This window comes from Cervus canadensis, chromosome 5 (assembly GCF_019320065.1).
Source record: "Cervus canadensis isolate Bull #8, Minnesota chromosome 5, ASM1932006v1, whole genome shotgun sequence".
Lineage (NCBI taxonomy): Eukaryota > Metazoa > Chordata > Mammalia > Artiodactyla > Cervidae > Cervus > Cervus canadensis.
In genome coordinates this window covers 26,819,703-26,834,938 of record NC_057390.1, presented here as the reverse complement: position 1 = coordinate 26,834,938, position 15,236 = coordinate 26,819,703, and the positions used below count along the sequence as shown (strand labels likewise).

The 15,236-nt window shown below is 36.6% G+C and overlaps 1 protein-coding gene across 3 annotated transcripts in view; it reads left to right on the top strand.

The window, feature by feature from the left end:
• SRBD1 (S1 RNA binding domain 1) overlaps positions 1–15,236 on the top strand; it is a 228,083-nt gene that overhangs the window by 199,945 nt on the left and 12,902 nt on the right. For 2 of the 3 annotated variants that reach the window (XM_043468468.1, XM_043468471.1), the window contains exon 19: positions 1,973–2,155. In XM_043468468.1, coding sequence (XP_043324403.1) covers positions 1,973–2,155 — 183 coding nt within the window. The remainder of the gene's footprint in view (positions 1–1,972; positions 2,156–15,236) is intronic. The other variant, XM_043468470.1, reaches the window with a different exon arrangement.

Sequence of the window (15,236 nt, the reverse complement as noted above, 5' to 3'; positions counted from 1 at the left end):
CAAACCACTTCAGTATTCTTGCCTTGAGAACCCCATGAACAGTATAAAAATGCAAAAAGATAGGACAGTGAAAGATGAACTCCCCAGGTCGGTAGGTACCCAATATGCTACTGGAGATCAGTGGAGAAATAACTCCAGAAAGAATGAAGGGACAGAGCCAAAGCAAAAACAACACCCAGTTGTGAATGTGACTGGTGACAGAAGCAAGGTCCAATGCTGTAAAGAGCAATGTTGCATAGGAACCTGAAATGTTAGGTCCATGAATCAAGGCAGATTGCATGTTGGCAAACAGGAGATGGCAAGAGTGAACATTGACATTTTAGGAATCAGCGAACTAAAACGGACTGGAATGGGTGAATTTAACTCAGATGACCATTATATCTACTACTGTCAGCAGGAATCTCTTAGAAGAAATGGGGTAGCTATCATAGTCAGCAAAAGAGTCCAAAATGCAGTACTTGGATGCAATCTCAAAAAATGGCAGAATGATCTCTGTTCGTTTCTAAGGCAAACCATTCAATATCCAGTAATCCAAGTCTATGCCCCAGCCAGTGACGCCGAAGAAGCTGAAGTTGAACAGTTTTATGAAGACCTACAAGACCTTTTATAACTAACACCCAAAAAAGATGTCCTTTTCATTACAGGGGACTGGAATGCAAAAATAAGAAGTTAAGAAACACCTGGAGTAACAGGCAGATTTGGCCTTGGAGTATGGAATGAAGCAGGGCAAAGACTAATAGAGTTTTGCCAAGAGAATTCACTGGTCATAGCAAACACCCTCTTCCAACAACACAAGAGAAGACTCTTACACATGAACATCACCAGATGGCCAACTCTGAATCAGATTGTCTTCCTTACTCATCTTTATCTCCTCTTAGTGATTCCACCTTTTGTATCTTACTTCTGTTCTTCTGGTTATTATCTTTAAATTTGATTTGGATTGGTCTCTGGAGTTAATAGGTGTCTCTGTCCTCCGCCTAGAGAAAACTAGAACCAAAGGTCTCTTCCCAACCTTCCTCCCTTCAATGCTGTGTCCTATGATGGGATAATCTGGGATTTTAGTTTCAGACTGTTCTTTTTATATATTTTTTACAATATTCATGAGCAGTTATTTAACCTAGTGATTTTTATGGTTCCTGTGCTCATCACTGTTTCTTATAGCCCACATTATCATTTTTCTTGAATTCATTGTTTTTGCTGGAATTTATACTTAAGTTCTTTTCAGAGAGAGTATATTATATGGGTTGTACTTCAGTCCTTACGTGGCGGAAAGTGATTTTAACTTGACTGCTAGTTTGCCTAGGTATGTAATTCTAGATTAAAAATCATTTTGTCTCAGGCTTTTAAAATACTGTTCCACTGTGTTCCGGCATCTGTGTTTGTCAGTGAGAAAACTGATGCCAGTTTGATTCTAGTTCCTTTCAAAGTAATGTTTTATTTTTATCTCTTAATTTTTAAAATTCTAAAGTTTCCCTGTCATAAGTCAAATGTGAGTCTTTTTCTAGTCATTCTTTTCCCATTCATTCTGTTTTATACTCAGTAGATTCCTTTGGGGAGCTTGTGTTTTTTTCCCGCTTTGAGAAATCACCTTTTCCTTCTCCTTCTCCTCATTTATTTTCCTCTGCTTTCCTCTGTTCTCTCCTAGAATGCCAATTACACAGGCAGAATCAATTAAGAATGTTTGGGGCTTTAAGTAACAGAAAGCCCTATTAATAGGTTTAAACAAATAAGTGGTACTTTCTGTGAAGTGCATGGTCAAAATCTGGTGGCTGTTTGTGTATATTTGTTTGGCAGAGAAATAAGCTCATTTTTAATGAAAGGTTCTAATCCTCTGCCCTCCTCTAACCCTCCCACATCCCCCCATACTGTTTATTTTTTTATGACAGAAAGATAGCATTATTTTATTATATTTTTTAATAAAAAGATAATTGCTTTACAGAATTTTGTTGTTTTCTGTTTTGAATGGTTACAGTAGTCAGCAAACTGAATCTGCAGGCGAAACTCAGGGAGTTGCTGTAACAGCTTCAGCAGGTGTTGAGGTCACAAATGAGAAGCAAGGCAAGAAAAGGAGCAAAACTGCAGTGAATGTTGTACTGAAGCCAAATCCTTTGGACCAGACTTGTATTCACCCGGAATCGTATGACATAGCAATGAGGTAAGTCTGGGGCCCCTGTGAGAATTCTCTCTGCTCACAATGAGTTCTCTACAGCAAATGGCCTTTGTTATGGCATAATGGAGACTTTAAAAATATGACCGTGTTTAACATGACAACATTTTTCAGAAGTTCCGCATTGCTGAGTTGTGTGGCACATTATTTTATTTCAGTGAGGAATGAAACCATTATTCCTGGAGCAGTGTCAAGCTAATAAACGCTGGTCCTAATGGTGAAGTGTGTGTAATGGAAATTGCATGGCACTCTCCTCTGTTTGTTTTGGAAATTAACAAGACACAAATGACTAGCACCTGGCTTAAAGCTTGTGCTTATCTAAAGATAAAGTCCTTTAGTAAACAGCCAGTTCTCAGATTTCATAAGAAATATTGCCCTGCTTAGTTATTATAGAGTCTAAGAAATGATGTACTTTTAATGAGAATACATTAATTAACACAGGGAAAGGTTTGAGTACAAGGGAAAGTTTAAAATTAGACATTAAAAGAAAAAACTTTAATACCACGTTTGATTAGTTCATGGTTTTTTAATTACTTAAAAAATAGTGACTTGCTACATAACTACATACTTAAGGCTTCTAGTGAATTAAATGACTGAGTTTAAAAATAGTGGACATTTTAATTTTCACTGAATCTAAGATTTTTAACTTGTTTTAAAATAATTTTATTTGATTATTTTAAGAAACGTAATTTAATTTCTTTTAAAATGTTTAAGATTGTAAACATTTTAGAAATTTCTATAAACATTATAGAAAACTTAGAAAATAGAAAGCATAAAGAATATTCTATCTAGCAGTGATATCTTTTTTCTCCCAATATTTTATTATAAAAAAATTTAAACAGAGAAATGTTGAAAAAATAAATTTTACAATGAATCCCAATATACCCTCACCTAGATTTTATCATTAATATTTTGCTGTGCCTGTTTTTTCACTTATCTTTTTGTCCATTAGTCCATTTCTTTTCTATATATATTTTAAAGAAAATTGCAGATATCAGCACTTTCAGCTAATACTTTAGCATGTATATCATTAACTAGAATTCAGTAGTTCTTGATCTTTTTACCTTTTGAGGTAAAATTCACATACATTTAAATTTTAGGTGTATAAGAGCTGAATTTTGGCAAATAAATACCTACATCTGGTAACCCAAACCTCTATCAAGATGAAAAACTTTACCATCATCCTAAAATCATTTGTACCCCTTCCCAGATAATCCCTGTTCTAGCCTCTCAGAGCTGACCACATGTTCACATTTTTCAGCCAAAGATTAGTTTGCCTCTTCTTGAAGTTCATATGAATGACATCATACAGTTGTACTTTTGTAAGGCTTCTTTCAACATTTAGAGATTTTTTTTAATTCATGTTGTAACATGAATATGTAGCTGATTCCTTTTTATTGCTAAATAATGTGCCACTGTATGATTATACCATAGTTTATTCTCCTTATTGAAGGAAGCTTGCCTATTTCCAGGTTTTTGGCTATTATGAGTAAAGCCACTTTGAACATTCTTGTATAATTTTTGTTGTTGACATGTGTTGTTTTCACTTATCTTGGAAAAATACTTAGAGGATTTGCTGGGTCATAAATCAGGTGAGTGTTTAGTTTTTTTTTAGAAACTTCTAGACTGTACTCCAGTGTAATTAGTTGTAGCATTTTACACTTCCATTGACAATGCTAACAGTTCTCTGTTAGGTATTAATCTTTTTAATGTTAGCCCTTCTACTGTATTTGTGTATGTGGTAGTATCTCTGTAGTTTTAATTTGCATTTCTCTGGTGACATTGAGCACTTTCTCGTGTGCTCATTTAGCCATTTGTATATCTTCTTCTGTGAACCCTCTGTTCATATCATTTAGCCATTTTCTAATTGAGTTGTTTGCTTTTTTTATTATTGAGTCACGAGAATTTTAAAAACATATTCTGTGTATTAGTCCTTTGTCAAATACATGTTCCACAAATATTTTACCCTAGTTTGTGGCTTACCTCTTTATTTTCTTATTAATGTCTTTTGATGTGCAGAAGTTTTAAATTTTGGTGATGTCTAATTTATCCATTTTTTCTTCCATATGAAGTTGCTACTTTGTATGTGCTAAGAATCTTTTGCCTACCTCAAGTCAGGAATCTATTCTTCAGTGTTTTCTTCTTAAAACTTGATGATTTTAGCTTTTACATTTGATGATATATCTGAAGTTAGTATATTTGAAGTAGGGGTCAAGGTTCACTTTCTTTCTTCATTGTGAACATTTAGTTATTCCAGCACTGTTTTAAAAAACAATAACAAAAACACAACTTCTCTTTACCCATTGTTTTGTGCCTTTGTTGAAAATCAGAAGACTATAAGTGTGGTTCTATTTCTAGCTCTCTCTTCTGTTTCATTGATCTTTTTGTCTGTACCACACTATCTTGATTACTATAATTTTATGCTAACTTTTGAAGTCAGATAGTGTAAGACCTCCAACTTTGTTTTTCTAACAGTGCTCTGAATATTCTAGAGGATTTGATTTTCCTATAAATTGTAGAATGAACTTGTCAATTTACATTTAAAAAAAACCAAAACTTGGTAAGATTCTGATTGGGCTTATATTGAGTCCATAGGTAAATTTAGGAACAACTGATGTCTTCATAGTATTTATTGAGTCTTTTAATCATGAACTTACTTTATCTTTCCATTTATTTAGAACTTCTGTCATTTCTCTCAACAGTGTTTTTTAAGTTTCTAGTGTAGCAGTCTTGCATATGTTTTATTAAATATATTTCATGCTTTTCAACACTATTGCAAGTAGGATTTTTAAAAAGTTGTTGCTGATTGTTTTCTGCTAATAAGTAAAGTCAAAATTGATTTTTAATAGTAACTCTGTATCCTGTGACCTTGATAAGTTCATTTACTAGTTCTTAGTAGGTATTTATGGATTCTTTAAATCTCCCTATATAAACAATTACATTATCAGCAAATAAATAGACTACTTATTTTTTTAATCTTCATGCTTTTTGTTTCTTTTTCTTGCCTATTTCAACAGCCAGGATTTTCAGTGCTGTATTGAATAGGAGTGGTCAGAATGGGTATCCTTGTCCCATTCTTAATCCTGGCACATGGTTCTCATTTTTTTAATATTAAAAAAAATTGTGGTCTCACAGTAATTGTATTTTTAGTGTTTGTTTGAGAAGATGCATATATGCACATGGGTTTATAGACTTCTTGCAACAATTGCCATCTGCAAATTAGCATTTTGCTGTATGCAAGCCAGTATCTTCTTTTAATGTACACTTTTGTTTGTTTCCATGATGTAGTTCAAATGTGGTTTATATGTTCTTCAAGTTCCTTTCTAATATAAGCACACATTTTTGGTTTCTGCATATTGCTTTTTAGAGGGCTAAATAATATTCCATCTAATGACTCGACTGTAGTTTAGAAATAGTAATACTAGTATGTGTGTACTCAATCATGTCCAACTCTTTGCAACCTTTGGACTGTAGCTCACCAGGCTCCACTGTCCATGATAATCCTGGCAAAAATACTGGAATGGGTTACCATTTCCTGTCCAGAGTATCTTCCCGACCCATGGAACAAACCTGAGTCTTCTGCAGCTCCTGCGTTGGCAGGCAGATTCTTACCACTAAGCCACCTGGGAAGCCAATAGTCATACTAGTAGTGGTTCCTTATGATGGATTCCTAGAAGTGGAATTACTCTGCCAAAGGGTTTGAAAGTTTATGTGGCTCTTAATATACATTGCCAAGTAACATACTGATTTATAATGCCACCAGCAATGTTCAAGCCTGAGAAATCTTTAATTTTTCCTTTTAGACAGGACTTCTCTGCCAGTTTTCACATAGGCTAGTTTCTACACATGGAGCATAAAAGCCCTTACCAGTGACTTCATCCTTCTCTCTGCTTTCTTTGGTAGTAGCCTTGTCTCTCAGAAGCGGAGTACTTGAGGACTCTTTCATGGAAAATTTCTCTACATGAAATTCCACTCTTGACCTTTAAAATCTGGAGGGAAAAATGGTAATTTATCTAAATTTGCTTACCATCCCCGTTATCCACTTTGGAACTGTGATAGTGGTTTCTAACTTTCAATTATACTTAGTACAGACATCACTCAACATAGGTAGTTCATATTTTTCATACGGTGTTACAAAAGGGTCTTCCCAGGGAGGAGAAGCCCATTACAGATGTGATTAGTTCATCAGTGGTTTGATTTCAGTCCTGTAAAAGTAAGTTCCATTGCAGTAAATTTCATTTTTAGTTATGTTAGGAAAGTGGTAGAAACATAAAGAGCTTTAATACTACCCTACCATGATGTCACTCCCAGAAATACACCAAAATGTGAAGCCATTAAGTCTTTTTACTTTTGTATTTATGATATTCTCTCTCACATTCATATTTTAGAAAACTGAGGTCATGATATTTTGTAACCTAGGTTAGTCATTTAGTGGTTTTTAAAAAGTCTACTTTTTTAAAACTATTTTTATTATTTATAGTACTTAAAAGTTTTATTTATGTGTAGGGATTCTCTATTAAATATTAAAGTGTTTCATATGGGCTGAGATTTTTTCTAGTTTAATTTTGTATCTGCTTATAATGCAGATATGTTTTTGAAATATGAATGTTTAATTTTTTATGAAGTAACTGTATTCTTCTTTTTCTTAAGATACCTGATTGCTAAGATGAATTCAGTGTTCCCATATTTTTTTCATGTTCTTTATAGTTTCATTTTTTTACTCTTATGAACTTTATTGTTGATGATTTCATTCATCACTTCGAATGTACAGAGTGCTATGGGCGGGCCTAAAGAATATAAAAATGAGTGGAGCTGATTTATGGTCCCAGGGAGCCTACCAAAACAAGGAGGATGAAACTTATTCACAGATACCCATGACAGAAGTCAATAATTGCTAAGAGCCTTTTTGGTTTTTTTATATAAATTTATTCATTTTAATTGGAGGCTAATTAACTTTACTTGTAGTTATTTACTTTAACTTTACTTGTAGTAATTTAACTTTAATTGTAGTGGTTTTGCCATACATTGCCATGAATCAGCCATGGGTGTACATGTGTTCCCCATCCTGAACCCCCCTCCCACCTCCCTGCCCTTCCCATCCCTCAGGGTCATCCCAGTGCACCAGCCCCGAGCACCCTGTCTCATGCATCGAACCTGGACTGGCTATCTGTTTCACATATGATAATAGACATGTTTCAGTGCCATTCTCCCAAATCATCCCTCCCTCGCCCTCTCCCACAGAGTCCAAAAGACTGTTCTATATATCTGTGTCTCTCTTGCCGTCTCCATATAGGGTTATCATTACTATCTTTCTAAATTCTATATATATATGCATTAGTATACTGTATTGATATTTTTCTTTCTGGCTTACTTCACTCTGTATAATAGCCTCCAGTTTTATCCACTTCATTAGAACTGATTCAAATGTATTCTTTTTAATGGCTGAGTAATATTCCATTGTGTATATGTACCACAGCTTTCTTATCCATTTGTCTGCTGATGGACATCTAGGTTGCTTCCATGTTCTGACTATTATAAACAGTGCTGCGATGAACATTGGGGTACATGTGTCTCTTTCAATTATGGTTTCCTCAGTGTGTATGCCCAGCAGTGGGATTGCTGGGTCATATGGCAGTTCTATTTCCAGTTTTTTAAGGAATCTCCACACTGTTCTCCATAGTGGCTGTACTAGTTTGCATTCCTACCAACAGTGTAAGAGGGTTCCCTTTTTGCTCAGAGCCCTTTTGAAATGCAAACTTGTTCACAGGAGAAAGATTTCATTTCCAGATCGGAATTTCTCATAAGGTTTCATGCAGGAGATGGCATTTGGGCTAGGTGTCTCAGCCAGTAGAAAGAGGAAAAGAGATGTTTAAAAGAGATGGAGATAGGAAAATATAGCTCAGGTCAGATTTGAGGAGTAGTTAATAAAAACAAACCTTCATGGAGTATATCCTCATTACCAGGCACTTTAGAAGCATCAACTTGTTTAAACCCCACAGTAATCGTATGAGGTTAGTCCTATTAATATTACCACTTTAAGTATACAAAGTCCCAGATGGGTGAAGTAAATTGCCTAAGATAATTCAACTGGTGAAACCAAGATTTGAACCAGATCTATGACACTCCAAAACCTGAGCTCACAATTAAAAAGCTAGTTTGGAGCCAGATTTAAATGTAATCATAATGGTCTTTCAGATTAAGGGAATCATACCCTTAAAGACAGTCTGTGTTCAGCACAAAAATGTAGCAAGACTTGTGTTTTGTGTGCTTCTTAAGGAAAAAAAAAAGAGTATCTAGAATATGCTGTCTTTGGGTGTTCTTGTGTATCATCACATGAAATTAGACTCTGTCTTTCCTCTGGGAAAAACATTATTCCTCTGATAAAGGAAACTTTGCCTTTTTTATTTTATTAAGGGTTCTGTAGGAAATGGATTCTTCATGTAGAGTATGCAGAATTTTATGCTGTTATGCTGCAAATACGATGTTTCGTGAGTACTGCACCCAAAATAATTCCTTTTGTTATGGCTTTTTTTGGAATGAAACATGTACATTTCAAAATAAGCAGCTTGATAGTGACAGCTTTTGGTCACCATCATTTTAAGAGAAGAGGCGGGTGAAGAGCAGCAGTAGCATATTCATCCTAGAATTGTACTCACTTCTGCCAGAAAATGTTTTTAAGTAAGTGAGAAAGCGTAAGAAATAATGCAAGGTCTTCAATAAATGTCAATTTAAAAACATAGTAAGAAAATCCATATTAGAGAAGGTATAAGAACATGGGATTAAAAATCTACTATTGCCACAGATAGATTTTATTTCAGTATTCCTTTGAACCTGTTCTGTTCTCAATCTTTTACTTATTTCAGGATCTGCTCACATTTAGCTAATGTGTCCTACTTCACTGAAAAAATTCAGAGCCACTTTGCTGAGATTATCTCCCTATCTTTACTCATTCTGTCCCACACTTTCCCAAGCTACCCTTCCATCTCCTGATTCTATTTCTCTTTATAAAATATTATGACTATCTCTTTTATCTTAATGTCTCCATCATTTATTGCTTTTGTTTTGCCCCACAGACCTATTGCTGTTCTGGTCTCCCATTCTTCACTCCCTAAAAGCTCAAAGAAGCAGCCACTTTTTGTCTTGCTTCCTCCTAGAACTTCTGTCTCAATGCTCCTTCTTTTCATTGCCAAACGTCTCAGAAGAATTATCTGCCTCTAATTTTCACTGCTTGTTTTCTCCCAGCCTTTATAGATTGGCTTCTGTCCTTACCACCCTGGAATCACTCTCTCAACAAATAACCTCCTAATTGTCAAAAAGTGCCCTCTTTCTGTCCTTAAACCACTTAACCTATTCTGCTACTTTTGACTCCATTAGCTTACTGATCTTCCATGGTTGTTTTCACGTTCCATCCTCTCTGACTTCTCTTCTTCCTCTGGCCCTCTCAATGTAGATATTCTTCAAGTTTTTACCTTATTCACCTTCTCCTTTTATTCTTTATTTTCCTCTGATTGAGTGTATCCACTCATCTGACTGCCTTCATCTCTCACCCCTCCACTGCCAATTCCAGTCATGCATTTCCACATCTCTAGTCTAGCTAGGCTTTTCTTCTAAACTCTAGCTCTTCCTTTCCATTTGGCTGTGAGAGATTTTCTCAGGAATATCTTAGCAACTCAAACTCAATATATCTAAAAGTACAGCTTGTATCCTCTTTTTCCCTACGTTTATAACTCCCTCTACTCCCATCAGTCCTCGCACTAGCCCTATACAAAAACAAGACAGACAAGTAAACAAAAAGCCTTGGTGTTCCCCTCTTGTTCCATGATGGATGGTTAATGGCACAACTGTCTTTCCATTAATCAGAGCTAGAATTAACAAATTATTCACTTATTCATTAAACATATACCTTCCAAATGAGTGCCTGCCATATTCCAGGTACTGTTCTGCAATCTTGATTACATTCAAAGATCCCTGCTCTCAAGGACACAGACAGTAGACAATAAGCATAATGAATAAATCGTATGATAAATGTGATAAGAACAGTGGGGAAAAAAGGGAAGAGCAGAGTAATGGGGACCAGGATTACCAGGGTTATGGATAAGAACTTGCAAATTTAAGTAGGGTAGTCAGGGTAGACCAGATTGACAAGGTGACATTTTGAGCAAAAGTCTTGATGGAAGTAAAGGATTTAGCTGTGCATGCAGATGTCTGAGGGAAGAGTGTTCCAGGAAGAGGGACCAGACAGCATAAAGGCCCTAATGTGGGAGCTGGCCTGGCAAGGTCAAGGAATAGCACGGAAGCCAGGATGGCTAATGCAGAGTGGGCAAGGGAGAGAAAAATAGGAGATCTGGTCAAAAGGGCATTGGGAAGCTATTATAGGGACTTGGCCTTAATTCTGTGAAGTCAGGAGCTACAGCATTGTTTTATGCTGAAGAGTGGCATGCTCTGATTTATACATTTAAAGGATCCATTGTTTGCTGAATTAAGGGGACATGAGACGTCGTGGTTGAAACAAGGAGACCAGTTAGACTAAGTGCAGCAATCCAGGTGAAAGCTGGTGATGATTGAGACTAAGATGATGGAAGAGTTGGTGAGAAGTTGTCAGATTCTAGGTATGTTTTTAAAGCAGAGTCAATATTATTTGCTGACAGATTGAATGAAGGGTATGAAAGACAGTAATTGTAAATATGAATGACAAAAATAATATGAATACCAGAGACACTAGAAGATGAAGTGGAAACTTGTAATGGAGGGGAATGGGGAAGAGAGAAGTTAAAGAACTAAACTTGGATCACCAGGCCTCCCTCTCAGTGATTTCTCCTCATGCCATGGCTTTAGGACACTGATTGACATGGTATTATTTATTTAATAAAAGAATAAAAGATAGAAATAAAGAATGAAAGATGACTATATAGGAGAAGACTGAGGAAATAGAACTAATTATATTTAGGAGTTGATGATTTTAATAGAGCAAAATGAAGTGTCTAACTTCCAATTTAAATATTTTTTCTTCGGTCTAAACTGGCTGAGGTCAGTGTAGTTGTGTGAGCAAAACTGTTGCCAGAAGGTCTCAGTCATCCTTTCTGCCATTGTGTTGAGTAAATGCTTCTTTTAGAATCCTTTGTGGATCAAAGGGGTTTTATGACCTTCCCATGTTGAATCCCATGCCTTCATAGAGTACTGTGTCTAGAATGCAGGACTTCCTAGATTTTACAGACTAGAAATGTTCTGGTCTCCCATTCTTCACTCCTTAAAAACTAAAAGAAGCAACCACTTTTTATCTTACTTCCTCCTAGAGCATCTGTCTCGATGCTCCTTCTTTTCATTGACCATGAAAGAGTGTTATTTCCCACTTTCTGCCATCATCCAGAAATTGTCACAATGCCTCCATGTGTGAGTGATTTCATCATTTTGGCTATTGTGGGCCATGAATAAAATTGCTGCTGTGAGTAGAATGAAGTCCAAAAGCAGTCTGTGGAGGGGTTGCCACTTCCCCCACGCCTCCTCTGTTTTTGTCCTGCTATTCTGGTTGGTCAGGAGAGCCAAAGGCAAGTATCTGATTTCCCCTTTTTCTTAAATAAGGTGCCAGGAGGCAGTGCTTTGTGCTGAGATTATGCTGATTTGTACACGTCACACTGAGACCTGGCCCTCTCCCAAAGAATCTGCTGCATTAAGAATTTGATTCACTCCAGATAGCTAAGCTTGAAAGTTGTTATGTTCTTGGTTTAACTTGAAAAATGCCAGGAAATTTAATGTCAGGATTGTCACTCAGCACTCATTTTGATAAAGCTTTAGCTAGTAGTTAATTGTTATTTCTGTTTTGGTCATCAGGGAAAATTTTTAAAAGATTAGTTTCTAGCAGGAAAATGGCATATGGCACCAAAGTGATAGACTAGCAAAGTCATATATCAAGGGATGATTTACATCAGTATCTGCACTATTATATTAATAATGTGATATTTCTTTTATTACTGCTGATATTCCTATTTCTGACCCTTTAAGATCAGTGTGGAGAAGTATGTTTTCAGAGAGTAAACAACCACCAACTTAAAATTCAGGTCTGGAACAGGAATAATCATTTAACCTCACAAAATATTTTCTTGAGGACAGGAGATCTGTACAAAAGCTAATCAATGTTTATTCTTCATTTATGGGGGGGAAAAAAAAAACTTGTGTTGGGTTTTTGAGACCAGAAGTTGATCAGAGGGTACAGACTTCCAGTTATAAGATGAACAAGTTCTGGGGATATAATGCACAGCGTGGTGATTTATAGTTAATATTCTATTATAAACTTGAAAGTTGCTAAGAGAGTAGATCTTAAGTGCTCCATCCCCAAAAAGGAATGATAATTATGTGATACGATGAGGGTATTAAGCTAAGGCTGTGGTGGTAATCATTTTGCAATTATAAGTCTATCAGATGTACACCTTAACTTATAAGTTTAATTTGTACACCTTAAACTTATACAGTGTTATATGTCAATTATATCTCAGTGAAGCTGATGAAAGAAAGGCCTACAAAAGTAGAATTAACTCAACAAGGAATGGATCCCAACTATTGCTCCTGAGCTAAAAGCAGTTGGGGGCCTAGGAGCTAGAGAGTCCCTGTGGAGATCCTGCCTTGTCACTGCCATGGAGCTAACATAAGTCAAACTAGAGAGCTTGATGGCCCATGCTGAAGACCTTTAATGACTGAGCACATCTCAATCTCTATTTCTTTCCCATTCCTGTTCAAGGATTGAGCACCTCTGAACTTTTTTTCTTTTTAGTCTTGCTTTCAGAGGTTTTATCACATTCTTCCCAACTTTAGCTTTCTGCCCAGCAAGAAGCCTTCTAGCTAATAAAGCAGCTGTAATACAGGAAGTTGAGGTTGTTTTTATTTAAAAACAAAACAAAATGGCTGCAGTAGAACACTGGTATTCATAGCTTCAACTGTGAGCAACCCGGAGGGCCCCTGACTTGTGGTGATTCGTAATTTTCTGAGGGTAAGTCACTTAGTTTAATAAGCATGTCTGACACACCTCCCACATCTAAAATTCACCACAGCTTGATTCAGCATTTGCATGCCAACTAACTTCGACAATGATAAAAACAGATTTTCTTGTGGGAGACTTGCCTGAAAAGAAACCCAGCTACAAATGCTGTAAAATAAATGAAGATTAGGTAAACAGACCTAAGAAGTTATTTGTAAGTTTGAAAGATCTTAAATTTTTCTGGACTTGCCTCACAAGAGTTGGCAGCATTCAGACATGAAAATTAAGGCAGAATCTTCTCTGGCTTTTGATAAGTGATGTCTTAGGGTGTGTATCAATTACTGCACATTAACTTCTTCTATGGGGCTATGATTAGACAATATCATATTGCCTTTTCATAAAGAGACATAACATCACAAAAGAGAGACCAAACCTAAAATACGAAGATCATAAAAAGGACAGATTACTGAAAGCAATTTTTGGTGTTTGTTTTTTCCTTGTTAGTACTCTACTTAAATACCCAGATAGCTTACTATAATTCCCAGGAAGTAGCATTCATCATATTTTTGAAAGTGCTTTCATACAAGAGAAAGATGATGAAAGAGATTCTACCCACTGCAGAATCAGATGACCAGGATGTGGGATACTTAGGAGCTGACTATCATGTCTAATGTCTTACTCACTGTTCTAACACACACCACATGACGTTTTGGCCAAGCCTGGCAGAGGTAGATAGGAAGTTGAAGAACCTGAGATAGTACCTGACTTCCTGCTAGCTTACTCTGGAGGCGGAGCAGTGCCAGACTGCCTAGGTTCAAATCAAGTTATTCAACCTCCCTATATGTCATTTTTCTTATCGGTTAAATGAGGATAATGTTACCTGTCTCTTTGGGTGAGAGATGTGAGAATTGGTCCATAAAGAAAGCTGGGCACTGAAGAATTGATGCTTTCGAATTGTGGTGCTGGAGAAGATTCTTGAGAGTTCCTTGGACTGTAAGGAGATCAAACTAGTCAATCCTAAAGGAAATCAACCCTGAATATTCACTGGAAGGACTTTTGCTGAAGCTGAAGCTCCAATACTTTGGCCGTCTGATTCAAAGAACCAACTCATTGGAAAAGATGCTGATGCTGGGAAAGATTGAAGCCGAAAGGAGACGGGGGCAACAGAGGATGAGACAGTGAGATCATTGACTCAAAAGACATGAGTTTGATCAAACTCTGGGAGATAGTGGAAGACAGAGGAGCCCAGCTTGCTGCAGTCCATGGGGTCACAAAGAGTTGAACACAACATAGCGACTGAACAATAGCAACTTGGGATGGCAAGACTAAATGTATATAGAATTCTTAGCACCTGGGAGAGAGTAAGCTGTTATTACTGCTATAGTCATTGCTGTTATTTTTGTTGTGATAAAGAAGGGGCTGTCCAGTTCAGTCATAAAAGAAAAGGGGAGCGGGGCTGATTTACAACTATTAGTTGCTCAGGAGAAAAAAAATGTTTTACTGTGTGATCCAGATATAATTAAATTATAATTTAACATTGTTAATTAATGTTAACACTGGGTCCTGGAACTGAAAAAACACTGCTTTCTCTCCTGCATGTCTGGAGAAACCTTGTAGTCAATGAGAGGGAGTTGCCAGCCGCTTCCGTCTGTTCCATCTCCAACATATTTGCCCTTCTCCTTCTCCCCTTCTCATCTCTTCTTCAGGTTTAGATTGCTTGGTCTGGAGCCTGAAACTCAGTCAGGTATTGATTTAGTCTCCCATTATCCCCCTTCTCCCCTTCCTGTCCCCATTCTCACTGTGGATTTTAATCTTAGCCTGGCTTCTGACTCTATGTATGACCATAAGCAAATTACTTTGACCTCAATTGCCCAACCTTTAAATGGAATAAAAATGGCTCTGCCCATTCAGAGGACAACTGGAGAGATTTATGGAAAGGGCAGGTGTTGAACATTTTCAAATTTCTTGAAAGAAGGATTCCTGGACAGGATGGATTTCGTAGCATAAAGGCTATTTCCCAAGGAAGAAAGTTCTTTATTCCAGTACATGGAGTTTTTCCCCTAGTAGTGTCAGAGCTTTTTCATTTCAGCTCTGCTATCA